The 16,755-nt window shown below is 36.3% G+C and overlaps 1 protein-coding gene and 1 long non-coding RNA gene across 3 annotated transcripts in view; both read left to right on the top strand.

The window, feature by feature from the left end:
• Positions 1 to 16,755, top strand: part of LOC101259204 (DExH-box ATP-dependent RNA helicase DExH7, chloroplastic) — a 28,210-nt gene that overhangs the window by 5,078 nt on the left and 6,377 nt on the right. For both annotated transcript variants that reach the window (XM_010316274.4, XM_026027692.2), the window contains exons 8-29: positions 778 to 889; positions 1,452 to 1,634; positions 2,274 to 2,353; positions 3,265 to 3,387; positions 3,807 to 3,893; positions 5,624 to 5,724; positions 6,453 to 6,510; positions 6,685 to 6,750; positions 8,635 to 8,717; positions 8,828 to 9,011; positions 9,352 to 9,498; positions 9,597 to 9,698; positions 9,804 to 9,956; positions 11,463 to 11,567; positions 12,455 to 12,595; positions 12,702 to 12,791; positions 12,879 to 12,935; positions 13,650 to 13,733; positions 14,027 to 14,125; positions 14,201 to 14,341; positions 15,710 to 15,780; positions 16,484 to 16,553. In XM_010316274.4, coding sequence (XP_010314576.1) covers positions 778 to 889; positions 1,452 to 1,634; positions 2,274 to 2,353; positions 3,265 to 3,387; positions 3,807 to 3,893; positions 5,624 to 5,724; positions 6,453 to 6,510; positions 6,685 to 6,750; positions 8,635 to 8,717; positions 8,828 to 9,011; positions 9,352 to 9,498; positions 9,597 to 9,698; positions 9,804 to 9,956; positions 11,463 to 11,567; positions 12,455 to 12,595; positions 12,702 to 12,791; positions 12,879 to 12,935; positions 13,650 to 13,733; positions 14,027 to 14,125; positions 14,201 to 14,341; positions 15,710 to 15,780; positions 16,484 to 16,553 — 2,337 coding nt within the window. The remainder of the gene's footprint in view (positions 1 to 777; positions 890 to 1,451; positions 1,635 to 2,273; positions 2,354 to 3,264; positions 3,388 to 3,806; positions 3,894 to 5,623; positions 5,725 to 6,452; positions 6,511 to 6,684; positions 6,751 to 8,634; positions 8,718 to 8,827; positions 9,012 to 9,351; positions 9,499 to 9,596; positions 9,699 to 9,803; positions 9,957 to 11,462; positions 11,568 to 12,454; positions 12,596 to 12,701; positions 12,792 to 12,878; positions 12,936 to 13,649; positions 13,734 to 14,026; positions 14,126 to 14,200; positions 14,342 to 15,709; positions 15,781 to 16,483; positions 16,554 to 16,755) is intronic.
• LOC138340761 (uncharacterized) lies at positions 4,224 to 4,623 on the top strand. The gene is made up of 3 exons (XR_011213558.1): positions 4,224 to 4,296; positions 4,415 to 4,480; positions 4,592 to 4,623. It is a non-coding gene; the product is annotated as an uncharacterized lncRNA (long non-coding RNA).

Below are 16,755 nucleotides of genomic sequence, written 5' to 3'. Positions count from 1 at the left end.
AATTCTTAACATGGTTGTAAGAAAGAAAGTTCATACTCTCTGTACATATACGAACTCTCTCTTTTTTGCTATTTTTGTGAATAACATTGCTGTATGTACTAAAAGAAAAGGAAAGTATCAAATTATTGAAACATGAAAGATAATGTGACAACCCCACTTATTTTTAGATTAATAATGATGTTATTGAAGTGTAATATCCTGGCAAGATAAGAAAATAAATACTGTTCTAGGAGCTTTTGCCGCTTTTGCTTTTTGTGCAATAGGTATGGTATTGGTCTTCACCATGACGTGTTTATGCATCAGTCTTAACCCCTTTGTGGATCCTTCCTCTGTTTTGTAACCCCTCTTGAAGTTCTATGGATAGTTCATAAAATGCTGGTAAGAGGCAGTTCATAGAGCTATTGTTTTCTCTTCTCTATTTGCTTTTCCATGGTTGACAGGACTCTGCTATTACTGTGATGTCATTTTCTTGTAAAAAGCATTTGATATTTTTTTTCTAATAGGTCTTACTTAGATCTGAAGAGATGTCATGTAATTGCAACTTTGATGAAAATACAATCTAATGTAGTTTGGAATGACCAATGTTCAAGCTTACAAGGAAATCACAAAAAAATATGATCTTGGTTTCAGGAACCAGAGATCTTATTAATTAACTGGAATTTGCAGAGTTCTGTTTTAAGAACACTTGTTAACTTTTTTTTTAGTTTTCTATGATTTTTGTTTTGAGATTTGATTCTAAAACATGGTTCTCTTCTTTTTTGAACTGTGTTTGCTCAGGATGCACAAAACAGAGTTGCAGCGTATGCTCTCCATCGCTTGTTTCCAGATCTCCCAGTTCACATGCCAATTACTGAGCCATATGCATCACTTATTTTGCAGTGGGAGGAAGGTCATTTTTCTAACTTCACGTGAAGTCAAATGTTTGATAATTGGTATTACATTAAGCATTTTGGTAACTCAATTTTATACTTTACCCTGATCAAATTGGTCTCTTAGCCATAGAGCCCATAATTGTTTATCTAATCTTTTACTGCAAACTTTACATTGATAAACAGTTTTTTTTAATTGATGAAAGTTATCATAGAGAGATAATACACTCAAAAATCTTTGCCCAGAGGTAAAATTTATGCTACAACATCTATGAAAACAAGGAAAAAGAGGGAAGTTACTTGAAGCATCCCATGTAAAATGAATAATCCCTCCAAAATTTATTTCAACCCGTAAACGGGTTTCACTGATGTAGGCAGCATAAAAGTGTAGAGATAGTTGTTAATGTTTGATCTTGTTGCTCGTCTTCTTTCTCTTCTGTTATTTTTTTTTCCGGCTGATATCTTAGTGGTTGCATACCTCATTAACAACCTGAAGAACCCTAGTCTGTGTCAGTTAGATTCGCAAGGTCTGGTCTGATATCTCCACCTCTTTCATGTGCATGGGGGTCTTTTCTGGGACAGGTGATTCTGTGAAAGATATTGTTGATGATCAAGTGGAACGAAGGGCCTATTTTGTGGATTCGTTGTTGGATGCTAGCGGTTCAGAAACCATAACTCTTTCAGATGTCTCCAATAATGCTAGCAAAGAAAAGTTTTTACATCCTCACACCACCGAAGATAAGACGGTGCCTGTTGATTATACAGGTGAAGTATGCTTATGGATTCTTTTCTGGTTTGCATCAGGAAATAATTTGAAATTGTTACCTATTTTCTTAAAACATTGCAAAATGTATGGCATTTCTTATGAAGCTGGTATTGGTAGAATTTGAATTTCTCTTTCGCTTTGTTTTATTGACTTTGCTTCAATCATGGTTCTAGATTACGGCTGCTTTTCCAAGAATCGCTGATATAATGTCTTTAATATTTGGTGATTGTGTCTATATACATTTTGTTCTTTTCTGTTCATTGAGCTGGCAATAAATGATTTATTCAGATGTCTACTGCAGTTCAATCTGTCCCATTCTAATGCAGATTGTATTTCATTTTCCTTCCTTTGGGGAAGATATGACTCATAGGTTAGAATCGCAAAACAAGTGAACTAATTGTCTCGTGCTGGTGAAAATGGAAGTACCTCAAACAGATAATGTTTTCTATTGAGTTATAGGTTCAGCATATTGCCCTTAGGGGATGGGTAAAGTGGTAAACAGTGAGTTTTAGTTATTGGCTTTTATAAGATCTTGTATACCTGTTAGTTTTTGCAGGTTTGTGGAGGCTTTTGGGAGTTCATTGCTTTTTCAGAATGTAAATGGTTTCTTTGCTGACTAATCTCTTTGTTTTCTGCAGCCAAAAATCCACTTAAAGAAGCAGAAAGTCTCTCTCTGAAAAAGGAGCAGGAGGGTAGGAAGAAGTTGAAGAAGTACCAGGTCAGAGCCTTTCTAGTTCTATACTATTAAAATTATGTGGCACATTGGATGAGATTGTGTTAGTTCTGCTGTAACTTCAACGCCATCTACTGTGGAGTTGTCATTCACTTTGGGCTGCTTGTTACATTTTTACATAGATATGCATCACTGTTGAATAACACAGATTTGAATGATGAAAAAACTTGAAAGATGACAAGGAACAAAAGGTAGGAAAGATCTTGAAGACAGAATAAAAAGAACCAGAGGGCTCTAGCAGTTGCACTTTCGGCATTTTAGTAACAGTGAGGGCTGTGATATGTATAGTCTTCCTTTTCTTTCTTCTTTTGGGGGTAGGGGTGGGGATATGAATTCTGTTGCAAGCTAGGGTTTCAACTACTATATTTCTTTACATTTTTTTAGTTTTGATACAAACGGCTCTTTTTCGTTTTTGTTGTAGAGGTCTCTTTTTTTTTTTTTTTTTGATGACAAGGAAAACCCGCAGCCTCTACCCTTTGGGTGCGCAGGGTAAAAACCCCGCTCCTATGCAGTAACTCGGAAACCACATAAGAGAGGTTACCCGCATTAGGCAAGCCTGGTGCGATGAAGAGGTTGTCTATAGCTTTGCTAAGCCTAGATTGGTTTCTTACTTTTCATATTATTGTGGTAGAGCTTTCATGACTTAACAACTGACCTGGGGCAGTTGTTTGCTGGGATTCTGAGGTTTCAGGTTGTCCGCATATGCTATAATGGTGGTTAAAGTTTATCCAGCCTTACATCATGCATTTCCATAGGAGTCATTACATAGTGGCTTTCCTTATTTCCCTCTTTTCTCTTCATAATTTTAATTTTTTTTAAAAACATTTATCATTGATGTTACTTACCTCTTTGTCTGCTTCAATTTCTGAAGATACTTAATTATGTTCTCCAAGCAGGAAATGTTAAAATCACGGGCCGCCCTTCCTATCGCTGACTTAAAAGGCGAGATCCTGCATTCACTAGAGGAGAACGATGTTTTGGTCATTTGTGGGGAAACAGGTTGCGGGAAAACAACCCAGGTGTTGAACTCTTAAACTTTTCCTTTTTTTTTGTACCAAAATTACTTCAATACTGTGTTGAGGCGCAGCTTTCAATTCTGTTTAGTTGCTACTAGTTATGTGCTTTGGTCCTGTTTTCCCATTCTTTGGAGAACTTTCTTTCCCTTATTTTATTGCAACGATCCTAGCTTGATGTGTTTTCTCAAATAAATCTTTTTCCAAGGGGATTAGCAAATCAGTGCTTCTTATTTTCAGATAGTGAGCTGTGGAGAAGATCCTACTCACCTAAACAGTTGCTAGAGAATATGTCAGAGAACTTTCCAAATAAAGCTAATTAACTTAAGAAGTCACCAAGATGGTTTTTATGTGTAATGGAGAATAACTTATAAATTCACATTTGTATCTAGAATCATTGACATCTTACATTTTAATTTCTGTAGGTCCCTCAATTTATACTGGATGACATGATTGAATCAGGACGTGGGGGACACTGTAACATTATATGCACACAACCAAGGAGAATCGCGGTCAGTGCTACCATTCATTTACCATACATTTACCTGCACTAACTGAAACATTGGTTCTGGAATTCAGTTCTTTAATCGTCTGCTTGTTTGATTCAAAAGAAAATGTACTTTTTCCATGCACCTGTTCTGCTGAAATTATCAACTTCTATGACTTCCACGGAGCTGCCAATATTTTTGCCATTATTCTGGATTGTTGCCTGTGGACTATGATAAAATCTATACTTTATGAGGCCTTGTCCATCTCGGTAAAGTATGTGAATATTGGGATTTGTTCCATTATTATTGTTTCTCCATTTGACACATTTTGTGGGTGCAGAACCATCTAATATTTTTGAAGGTTTGTCATCCAGCCATTTTAAGATACACATAAGCACAACAATATTTCCTTGAATTATGCTGCCTTGTAAGATAACTCCAGAGCATCTTGCTGGTTCTTGCTTCTAGTTCATCCTACCTTTCTGTAACCTTGTTATACACTGGCTGAAGAATAAGGATTAATGTTGTCGTTAGTTGAATTGTAGGTCAAACAGAAGCTAGGTCTCTACTCCTTCCTGAGGAAGAAAGGCTTTGTTATCATCTAAATCAACGTAAGGTGCGTAGCGGTGTAGAGTCCAACTAAGACTTTCATGAAAGGTCTCATTCATCTTGATTGAGGAGTTTCTTACTGACCTCTAAACCTTCTCTACTTTTGAAGATAGACTGGAAAGCAAGTTCAGAGAATAGCTAAGTGGAAGTCAGAGACTCCCTTTTTTAGGAACATAGACTACCTATGTGCTGGTAAACTCCACCTAGACTGAGATTCATCAGTTCAATCATTTAGTTTGTGTCCTTAGTCCTATATTCTTCAGGAAAGGATCAATTCCTTCTCTATTCTCTAACTTCTACTTGGGGTCAAAAGTTATTAGTTGGATTTCATTGAAGATCAAAGTAATTGGTTGGAGTATGGTGAAGCATTCCAATTTAGATGGGTGTATCACATCAAGGACAGGGCTTATTTGAACTCTTGTATATCAGATCACTTACCATTATGAAGTAACCGATCATACTTCTTTTTTTGAGAAATGTAACAGTTAGTCTATATTTATCCACAGGTATGCTACCTCAAAAGTGTAGTGCCTCTCCATAAGTGTTGTAATTACATATGATCCTATACCTACTTACTTACCAAGTTACAGCCAATCTGTAGTTGTGCTGATTACTTCTAAGCTATCTAGGACTACTTGTTTACACCAAAAATAATACAAGAGCTAAACAATTAAGCTTAAATCTTTGTATGTTGCTCTGCTTTCCTTCAAAACATCTCTGGTTCCTCTCTAGCCATACTGCCCACCATATGCATGATGGGACAATCTTCCATCTCTCCTCCTTTCTTCGTGCATTTCCACCTCTATTCCGTCACTTCAAAACCTCTGTGATCCTTCCTGGTTTCACCCATTTAATCTCTCTCATATTGGTGAACATATGCCACAGCTGGGTTGTGCACTTGCAGTCCCAATACTGATCATATTTGAAGAACACATGCATGGAATTCAGAAATTCGATCAGAAAGTTTTTCCTTTTTCTTGCTAATATAGGTTTTCTGCGATAGTTTAGCTCTGATTGGAGGCTCTTCCTCTTCACTTTTGTTGAGATGTCATTAGGCAATGCTTTCATCTTGCTCTTTACACCCTCATTTTAGGTTTTCTGTCACTGACAATAAGAATTGCTGATTGTCATTTTCTCTTTGCTAGGCTACTTCTGTGGCTGAAAGAGTTGCTGATGAGCGTTGTGAATCTTCACCAGGTTCAAGTGAGTCCTTGGTTGGTTACCAAGTTCGCCTCGATAGTGCAAGGTATTGCTTCCGGCTTGCCGAAGTCTTCATTTTTAAATGGATAGGTTATCACTTGTCCCCAAAATAAGGGATACAAAATCATGAAATTGGATGTCATGTTGACTCATGCTTCTCTGATAATTGATTTATATTACCATTTTAGTGTCGGCGAAGCTACCAGTGCTTAATAAAACCAGTCAGTTATCTCTATGTGGCTGGATGTATGGATTCTGCGCTGTCATTTCACTTGGTTTATTCATTTCATTTGATCACTTTAAACATGGTTTTATCAGGTCTACCATACATGACTCATGGGAAAAGTAGGATTAGATATTGCTCATTGGATCTGAGACTTCGAAGGATTTAGGTGTTGAGTTTTAAGATACTTGGGTTCATATGGACAGCCAATTTTGTGCATCACTGCTCTGCTACTATTACAACTCCCACTGTGATCTGCTTTTGTTTAGTCAGCGATCTAATCATTCTTGCTGAGTCATGTTCCCTTAGATTTCCTTAAGCATAGCAAACCTTTTTTCACTTGGCTTTTTATGGTTTTCGTTGTCATCATGTAAGAACATAGGAATCTCCCATCAGTGGTTCTACCCAGAATAAGTATCATTTTATATTCATGCTTTAGAAGCTATAATCATCATTAATACTGAAATACGATAATGATTCTGTGATTGTCTAGTGAAGTTGTGATTATTACATCAAAACATAATCTATTATTTTTTTTTACCTTCTTTCAGGAATGAGAGAACAAAGCTCCTCTTTTGTACAACTGGCATTCTTTTGAGAATGTTTTCAGTAAGTCTCCTACTAATTATATTGCATGCTTACCGACTATATTGTTCCGTGTTTCGAATTTATTTGACATAATCTTTGCCCACTTTACCTTTTTTTGAATTTTGTTCTTTTAAGAACATAATGCTGAAATATTGGCCAATATCTTTTGGTGCAATTTAATGTGTTATTTTGCAGGGAAATAAAAGTTTGGCTGGTGTTAGTCATATCATTGTTGATGAAGTGCATGAGAGGTCACTTCTGGTGAGTTTTTTGTGCACTGCATGACATGTGTTTATGAATTATGGCGAGCAAGTTTATTTAATTTCCACTACTTGCTTGTAAAATAGACCAGGCTAGCCTCCAAGGCCTAGCTCGAGTGGCAAAAGGTGGAGGATTTGTGGCGTAGGTCGCAGGTTCAAGCCCCACACCACGCAAAGCCCGGTTTATAGAAGTGGAGAAGGGTAGAGGGGAGGGCCCATTATCCACCGAGGTTAGAAGGCTGTGATTTGTCCAAAGGGTGGGTCCACAGATGGATTTCTTGGTTATCAAAAAAATATAATTAAAAAAAATAGATCAGGCTATCAAAAATTGACCATGTGAATATGAAAGCACGTTGTTTAGATTCTCTTATGCTGATTCTTATGGTATTAGGTACCTACTAATGGTGGCCATCTAGATATAGACCATTGCTATCTGGTTGGTTAAACATGTTAAAAGCTTGAGGAAAATGAAGAAGATAAATCAGTGAAATGTGTGACATAGTTATGATGGGAAAATTTCTTGTATGCAAACAATATACCAAAAAGCGGAGAATCTATAGTAGAATATGATCTCCGAAAAAATCACCCAATTTTTCTACAAATTGAAACCTTGTGGATGCATTGAGAGAGGAATAAAAAGAGAGAACAAATGAGAGGCTATTCTCTTTCTAAATGCTCTCATATTTCTTTCTTTTAATAAGACCCCACATGAGTGCTTGTGGGGCAGCATATCATGCCCTTTGTCATCTCTAAAGGCCTAATTAATTAGTGCCTACTTCTTTGGGCTCAGTCGTTGTCCATAGCAATGTCGAACCATCTTAAGATCTCTCACCATCGGCGAGTTGGCCACCTGACAATGCAAGATGATATGTTCATGTCCTCACTTTTTTTTGCACATCAAACGCAAGCTGACGTATTATTATTCTTTCTTGCTGCAAATTAAGTAAATTGCTTACCTTTCTCGGCACCCGTGAATCCAAATTGACAAGTACAGAAAACCTGAGCCATACTGACTATAAGAGCTTATGTGTAATATGATTTTACGAAGAACCATAGATATGGTTCTTGTATATATAGAGGACTGACTGACTTCTTTGAGAATCATATTTTGATCTAGCTCTCACTACTTATTTATTTACGATTTCCTCAACACTGGTATCATTACTTACCTTATTAAAAAGGTATGATAATTATCATTTTGACAAATTTGGAAGAACTGCACATGGCTATGAATTCTGGAAAGAAGTAATCAAATGACTTTTATACATCATTGGGCATTAAGAGGACTGAAGAAAGGACTGTAACTTGCTGCTGTACATTCTTTCAGAAGCCCTTACATTTTTCTTCATTTGATTGGTGTACTACCGGTGCTATTGCTGCCAAATTTAGGCACACAAAGAAGCTACTTCCTGACTGAGCCTCCAGTATTTATTAGACTCCACGACACTCTGACTCTGAGACATCAGCGGGATTCTTATAATCATTGTTGCTTCTGAAATCTAGCTTTGATGTCACACTTTCTGCAAATTGTTGCAGCTATGGCAAAGGCTGAATGCTCTTGCTGGACACCCCATTATAAGCCCTTTACTCTAGTAACAGAAAGGATGACTTGCTTTCTTGTCTTTTGTTTCACATTCATTTAATTCTGAAATCCCAATGTTTTGTGTCTATGATAGTTGGGTGCCACTGTTGTCATCTTCTTGAAGATGTGGTTCATTTTCATTTTCATGAGACACTCTTTTTATCTGCACACTACTCACTAGATGACTAGGACTATCAAACTGAAGAGGGAAATTGTACTTTTTGCTGTTATCTACTTATATACCATTAATCTCTGGTTCTTCCTGTACTTTGTTGTATATTAATGGATCTCTTTTAAAACCAGGGTGATTTTCTGCTCATTGTCTTGAAGAGTCTCATCCAGATGCAATCTGCCCTTGGTACGGCAAAACTGAAAGTTATACTCATGTATGGTTTGATTTTGTTTATCAATATCTTGCAACCATTATCTTGTTCTGTGTCCTTTTTATAGTTATGACTGCTCATAGAGGAAATTTTTGTTTTGTTTTACACATCAGGTCTGCGACAGTAGATTCACATTTGTTTTCTCATTACTTTGGTAACTGCCCTGTAATTACTGCTCAAGGACGAACACATCCTGTTTCAACTTATTTTCTCGAGGATATTTATGAGAGTATCAATTACCGCCTTGCATCTGATTCTCCGGCTTCTTTAAGCTATGGAACATCTACTAGGGAAAAGGTAAAATAGTTTACTTGCCTTAATTGACATTTAGATGGATTGATATTTGAAATTGTGTTTCTTTGCTAGATATGCTCTCATTGGCAATTTCTAGCTTCTGCTTTGGAACTGCTCTAAAGCTTCTCTTATACCAATCTTTACTTTTAGCTGAACTAATTTCTGATTAAAATCAATTATTAGTAAGGAATAGATCCTGACAAACCATTATGAGTGTTGCTCTGGTGTTGGCTTACAGCTGAAGTAGATCTTCCTTATTGACTTGAAGTTCAGTCTGTTAACTTTTTGTTATGTAACTCAAGTCCTAAGAGCTTCTTATATCTTTCCAATTGTATGAGTGCAGAATGCTCCTATTGGCAATCATAGGGGGAAAAAGAACCTTGTCCTCTCTGCATGGGGTGATGAGTCATTGCTGTCTGAAGAGTACATAAATCCCTATTATGATTCCAGTAATTATCAAAACTACAGTGGACAAACTCAAAAAAATCTGGTAATTATTTCTTAAAAGTACCTCTTCAGTGATGCTAATTAAGATCCTAAAAACTTCACTGAACGAATACTGTGATGAACCATCTCTCACTATCTCAGAGGAAATTGAATGAAGACATTATTGATTATGATCTTCTCGAAGACCTGGTATGCTACATTGATGAAACATACCCTGATGGTGCTATACTAGTCTTTTTACCGGTAAGTTCATTGATTTAACATTTATTTACGTTTTGATTTTTTCTTTCGAAGTTTTATGTCTGCAGAAGAAAAGAAGATTGATTTGTGAATTGTGTTCTGCTGAAGGGGGTTGCCGAAATAAACACCTTATTCGATAGACTGTCCGTGTCGTTCCAGTTTAGTGGACAGTCTTCTGAATGGATTCTTCCTTTGCATTCTTCTGTAGCATCTGAGGATCAGAAAAAAGTGTTTATGAGACCTCCAGAAAATATCCGTAAGGTAATATTTTGTATTCAATCACATGTTTTTTCAATGAGAAATTTATTGTATCTGATTCGATTGTATGCATGCTATCTTCTTCTATTTGGGTTCTTTTCCCCTCTGTGCTTCTCTGTTCTCTTTCATGTGTTGGTTCTTGGTTGTGCAGTGTCTTGTTATTAATCTGCATTGTCTGAACACAATTAAATCATGTAATTACTCCCTGAAGGCTAAATGCTTATTATCATTATATAGCTGGTGTAAACTAACTCCTGCCACTAGCATTGGACACTTCTTGAGTTTTGTCAGCTCTTTTGCATCTTAATTTCCTTTTGTATCAGAGTTGACAACTCCTCATTTTTGTAACTTTTTGCATGTTCTTGATGCCAGCAATGAATTTTACTTACTTCCTCCAAAATAAAAACTAATATTGGAAGATGGTAAGTTGTTGTTTTGGTGCAGGAATTCATTTTGATAAATTTTCAGAATGATTTGCCCCTAGAAAATGCTTGAATGGCACAGATGCTTGCGCTGCAAATTGCCTTTCACCAGAACTAGCAATTGGATCTTCTTTTGCTATTGCACATACCAAGTAGAAGTGTTCTGAAGTATTATAGACTCTTTAGCTGAGAAAGAGACTCCCTTCTCTGCATATCCTATCATTGTCCAATGCAAGTTTATGGTCTGATTGCTCTTGCAATCTGGGAAAACCCTGGAACTTCTACTAAATATTAATACCAAAGGTTCACATCTTTAATTACACCTGTATGATGAAGCAACAAGCTCTCTTCATCCTAGCTCTCCCATGTTCTTAATGCTATGTCATCAACAAAGCACTTGCTGCTCCACTCCTTATCGCCTAATCCCGCAACTACTACTTTTCAGCTTTCGTTGGCGACTTCCATTTAATTTGCATCGAAACCCTTATCTACTGACATAATTCATGTATAATTTCAAAAGATATGATTGATACATTTGTCATCTGCTCGTGTGACTGGCTCCTGAAGTGCCACACTACTCTGCTTCACATCCCTCATTGTTAAGTAGTGGCAGCATGAGTGTATGACATCCTTTTATTGTTGCGAGTACTATCTTCATAGGCAGCCGAGAAAAGGCTACATTTCTTGATGTCGTTTAGGATGAAGAACTATGCTAGGAAATTTTGGAGGGTCTTACATAACTTTAAATCTGAAAGCTGCATTGACGATTTTCTTCTCAAGAGTCAGTCATTCGCAAGAACACATTTACAACTATGTCTTGTATGATATTGACGAATGGAAAGGTCCAACATGGAACAAGCTCTGTTTATTTTATCTTGTTGTAGATAATGCATAAATTTATTATATTTCTCTAGATATGCATGCTCATCATTTACTCCATGTTCGGCCGTATTCAACTTCAAGTTGAGAGTTGTACGTGGAGTCTGTGCAAAACCCTCTTCTTAGTCATCACCATATTTTTGCCTACTTTTAAGTGATTCATTTGCTTATTGTGCTGTATTTTTGCTTGGTAAATCACCACTTCCAGGTTATAATAGCTACAAATATTGCAGAGACTAGCATAACCATAGATGATGTGGTTTATGTGGTTGACTGTGGAAAACACAAAGAAAATCGCTATAATCCGAAGAAGGTAAGTCTTCTGCTCTCTTACATAGCAAATGACAGAGCTGATTGTCTCAGAGGATTGTTGTCTCAACTAAACACAGCTTATGTTGCATGTTTTCTGTTCTCTGTTATAATAATTAATATAAGCCTCCCCCCCCCCCCCCCCCCATATGGCTTCATTTCTTCTATATGAATATATCTGACATTTGAAATATTTTATTTCATCTACTATATTAGACATTTCAAGCTCTGAATCGCAATACAACTGTTATGGCAACTCCATCTAGATAATAGCTGGTGCCTTGCAGTACTGCTATTAAAACTGTGTGCATGTTATTATGGAGACATTTTCAATCTGAAGTTTGCACTCATCATATTTGGATTTTGTATGTAAGTTGGAATTTGTCTGTGTGATATGTTCAGCATTGCGATTTGGATAGAAAAATATTTGTCTATAGTTGGCTATGACTAGGTCCAGAAGCATCATCAGAAGAGAAGTTTCAGCACACACATGTGTTGTCATCTCTGTTAGGTTAAACAAAAGTCAAAAAGATGTATTTCTTTGGAAACTGGTTAGCCGATGAAGTGTTTTTGATAACATGGAAGTTACAGAAGGAAAAAATGTATTTTTGCTTGAGGACGAGGTCAAGGCATAATGTTCTTGTACATCATCTGGTTTATTAAATTGGGTGTTTAATTTTGAATAAAGTGTAATGTGTAACCAGCCTGTTAGACTTTTCTGGATCCAACCATGGGATTTTATTGCTAAACTTCTAAAAGACATGATTTACTTGTTGGTACCTCTGCTTTTATGTGTTCTGTTTGAAGAAATGTCAATTCCCTTTGCTCTTTGTCTCCAGAGTCTGGTGCACTGGTAATCATGTTTTTCTATTGTGTAAACTTCTTTTTTAGAAATTGTCAAGCATGGTTGAAGATTGGATATCTCAAGCAAATGCAAGGCAATGCCGAGGCAGAGCTGGTCGTGTAAAGCCAGGAATCTGCTTTTGTCTCTATACTTCTTACCGATATGAGAAACTCATGCGTCCTTACCAGGTACAGGCTATTAGTTGGTTTTCCTCGTTATTTTATCTGGTACTTTGTTCTTTGTTTCAGATAATCCTCTCTTACATCGCACTGATGTTTAGTTTGACTTCGCTAGATCCCGGAGATGCTGCGAATGCCGTTAGTAGAATTGTGCTTACAAATCAAATTGCTATCACTTGGAAGCATAAAGCTATTTTTGTCTATGGTGATTTGTTTTTTTAATCAAATTATTCAGATGCAATTTTATATATTTTGTTCTACGGATTTTCTCACTCATTTTTGTCTTTTTAAGGCTCTTGAACCTCCAAAGGATGAGGCTATTATGTCAGCAATTTCTTTATTGTATGAGGTATACTCCATGGAGATGAATCTGTCTTTTGGTTTCTTAGCATCAACATCTGCATGTTCTATAATAACGACATCATAAGTCAACAGCAGGATATGGAAGTTGAGTTACTCTCCTAGGAAGAAAAATTTATAAAAAAATGTTGATGAATGAAACATAATACTTTTAAGAGAAGAGCTAAGACTAAATTTAAATCCTTCACTTGGAAGATACTCATCTATACAATAAAGTGCTAATATTAGTGCGTTTATGCTTTATCTAGTCACATGTCGTCATATAAAATGGGATGGGTGTGTAAGGTATCAGGACCCATTCACTCTACAAAGTCTTGTGTAATTTGAAACATCTGCTTTTGTTTCTTGTATGTCAACATGTACTTCTATATAAGTTTCTACTATGCTTCATTAGTATTGAGGTGTATATTTGTCATGTATTTGGATGGTTCCATTTTCTATGGTATCATTGATAATAATGTTCATGCAAGATGGTATGCTATCTTGCATAGCTTGGTTTGTTACATGCAGTGCACTTGCATTCATTCATTTCCTTAATATTCTCTTGTCCATATTCTTTCTTCTTAAAGCATATAAAAAATACATTCCCGTGCTTCCATTTTAAGATTGCTTAATCACAATATTGTTTGTTGCATGAAATGCCAGTTGAACTGCACAGTCGTGTGCTCAAAGGTGATAATCTCATATTTCAATTTATATTCAGGTTGGTGCCGTTGAAGGGAATGAAGAGTTAACTCCTCTCGGGTATCATTTGGCGAGACTTCCCGTTGATGTTTTGGTGGGGAAGGTAGTCATGTGATTATCCCTTTTCTTTAACATCTTATATATTTTCATTATTACAACCCTAAATTCATGAACTTTTTTTTTGGCAAGGTAATAACTTTATTTAGGATTTCTAGAAAAATAATAATCTATGAGATCTCTTGTATACTAGTACGTAGAAAATTTACCAAAACATATGATTCTCTACGAGTGGCAATTTTCAAAATGAATTAAAATTTCATTGGTTCACCAATTGTCCTGGTTCTCTGGGCTTTGTTGACCACTATTATCTTATATTTTTTAAATGTGGAACTGTAGATGCTGCTATATGGTGGAGTATTTGGCTGCTTGTCACCAATTCTATCTATTTCAGCTTTCCTGAGTTACAAGTCTCCATTTGTTTATCCAAAAGATGAGGTTTGTATCTTCATCTCTTAAAAGCTTCGGTGATGTCGATATGGAATTTAATTATGTTATGGCATGCATATGCAGAGGCAAAATGTTGAAAGAGCAAAGCTGGCACTTTTGAGTGATAAGCTTGGCTGTGAAACTGACTCTGACAGTGGTAACTGGCAGTCTGACCATCTCCTAATGATGGTAGCGTATAAGAAGTGGGAGAAAATTTTGCGGGAGGTTAGTGATTTACTAACTTGCAACCACTTATGAAGTAACTGACTGTGTATCACATTTTAACAGCCCGGCTGAGAAATCCCAAGGGTAGTGACATAGGTACAAATCTGGGTTGATATTAGGCTGATTCCTCTATGCTTCCCAATTAAATACCAGCTTTTGTTTGTGGCAGGGTTCTAAGCCTGCATCAGAAATTGAAAGCTTTCCTCCAGGCTTTAGACTATTGGTAGAGAGTGTAGCTTTTGATGAGTGGGTTCTCCAACCCTGCCAGAAAAGAGAGCTAGTATTTATGTTGAGAAGCATAGAGGGGTGTGTTATCTACCGAGTTTCAAACTTAGCGCCAATGTCCTCAGTTATTCTCGATTATCAAAAAAAGGAAGAATTAATTGAAAGCTTAGGTGTGAATTGACTTTTGCCATGGAAAACGTATGATCAATCATGATACTTTGATTAGTGCTTGGTGCTTAGCATTTATAGTAAGTATTACTACCTCCATCCCTGATAGATTTGTTTACTACTATGTTTTGTCAATTTCAAAACCTGACCTTTAATATGACATAAGTTGTGGGGGATCCACACTTACTTCTTTAGTGCAACTTTCTGCTTTTTTGTTTCGCAAAAACTGCAAAGTCAATGCATAATCAACTAGAAAATAACTCATAATTTTTAACTTTTCTCAATATTTGTGTAGAATCAGACTTAGGGTACTACTGTATGATCAAAGGCGTAGCTCTTTTTGTCGCATGAGATTGTTAATTATTAGTAAGCCGATTTCCATCAGTCATATATGAAACAGATCACTGCTGGTTAGGATGAACTATGACCTAACTTTAATCTTGACTAATTTGGCTAAACAGATGCTCTCTATCTATTGCTGTTCAATGTTTACCCACTCCACAGAGATTTCCCAAAGAATATTGCTTCTGCTTTTTCGGTAACAGACCAAACAATATTGTGTTTTGCAGAAAGAGCATATATCCAATATGGAATTGTGCCGACATTGTTCATTGTTAGTCAAATAAGAATTAGTAGGGCCCAGGTGGATCAGTTAATATTGTGTTTTCTCTCTTGTCGTTTATTGTTTGGATCGACTTTTAAGTTAGAGATCCTAACTTATGGCTTATTTTTGTCATTTTAGCTTATAAGCACTTTTTTTAATTTACCCAAATACTAAAAGAGTGCTTTAAAACTATTTTGGCTTAAAAACACTTAGAATAAGCCAATCCAAACAGGGCTTTAGTCTATTGATAATGTACTTATATGTATTTCAACACTTTTTACTCATAAAAAAAGGTTATTTCCGAAAATTTAATGTATGCATTGTCATTCTTTAAGCTATGCTTCTGATGCAGTTCATTTTCTCTCTGGCAGAAAGGAGTCAAAGCAGCTAAGCAGTTTTGCAGCTCATATTTCTTGAGCAGTTCTGTCATGTACATGATAAGGTAGGATTTTGATGTTATACTAAGTGCATCCCTTGTTATTGATTCATCCCTCATTATGCAGTGAGTTTTAACAGTTATTTTAACAATGTTAAAGCTTCTCTAACAGCAAAGTATATCCTGTAGCCCTTGGGCCTTGGGGGTACTATTTCCTACTCTGGAATGCCTGACTAATTTCGAAAGAAGCATTATGTAGCTCAGTTTTCTTGTAATTCAATCAAAACTGATGGTGGTGTTAACGCCTTGGGGCTATAGAATATGGATTCAACTAATGGAACTATGATTGTCGTTATCCATATCTTTTGTACTTGAAAGCAAGCCTATTACCTGATCCTGAATCCATTCTTCAATTTATGAAGTGAGTACGGGTAAAAAACAAATTGCAAATTAAAGAATGGATTCAGCATATACAGTACCTACCTGTATTTAATTTTATGTAGCCTCCCACACCTACTTTCAGTCTTTCACCATTACCATTTATCATAATAATCATTGGCACCAATCTGCATTTTAAACTTATAATGATCCTTCAAAAAGGTCCATTAAAGACGATATGCAACAAACTCTGGATTTATGCAGGTTTGCAACGTTTAGCTCTTCCTGAGTGAGACACTGAGCTGCGAGAATTATACCTCCTTCCCAGTTACCTCCCTTTGTAAACCTCAGATTGTTTCCCCAACTGTTAATACATTTCTTATTGTGCCAGAGACATGAGAGTACAATTTGGAACGTTGCTAGCTGATATTGGACTCATCAACCTCCCAAAAAAGTCGGAGGTACTTTTATTTGTGAGATGCATATTTATGAAGTTTGCTTTATTAATTTATGACTTATGATTTGCGGTCTCATCCTTCAAATTGGATGGTATTAATTTAGTGAATCTAATATATAAAATTGAACTATGACTTACCTGCTTTTTCTGGACATTTAAAGTGAAGAGAACAATAAAAACACGGCTGTAGGTATCTCATGGACAAT

The sequence above is a fragment of the Solanum lycopersicum genome, chromosome 1 (assembly GCF_036512215.1).
Source record: "Solanum lycopersicum chromosome 1, SLM_r2.1".
NCBI classification, from domain to species: Eukaryota; Viridiplantae; Streptophyta; class Magnoliopsida; order Solanales; family Solanaceae; genus Solanum; species Solanum lycopersicum.
The sequence above is the reverse complement of the archived record's forward strand: the minus strand, read 5'-3'. Positions and strand labels throughout refer to the sequence as shown.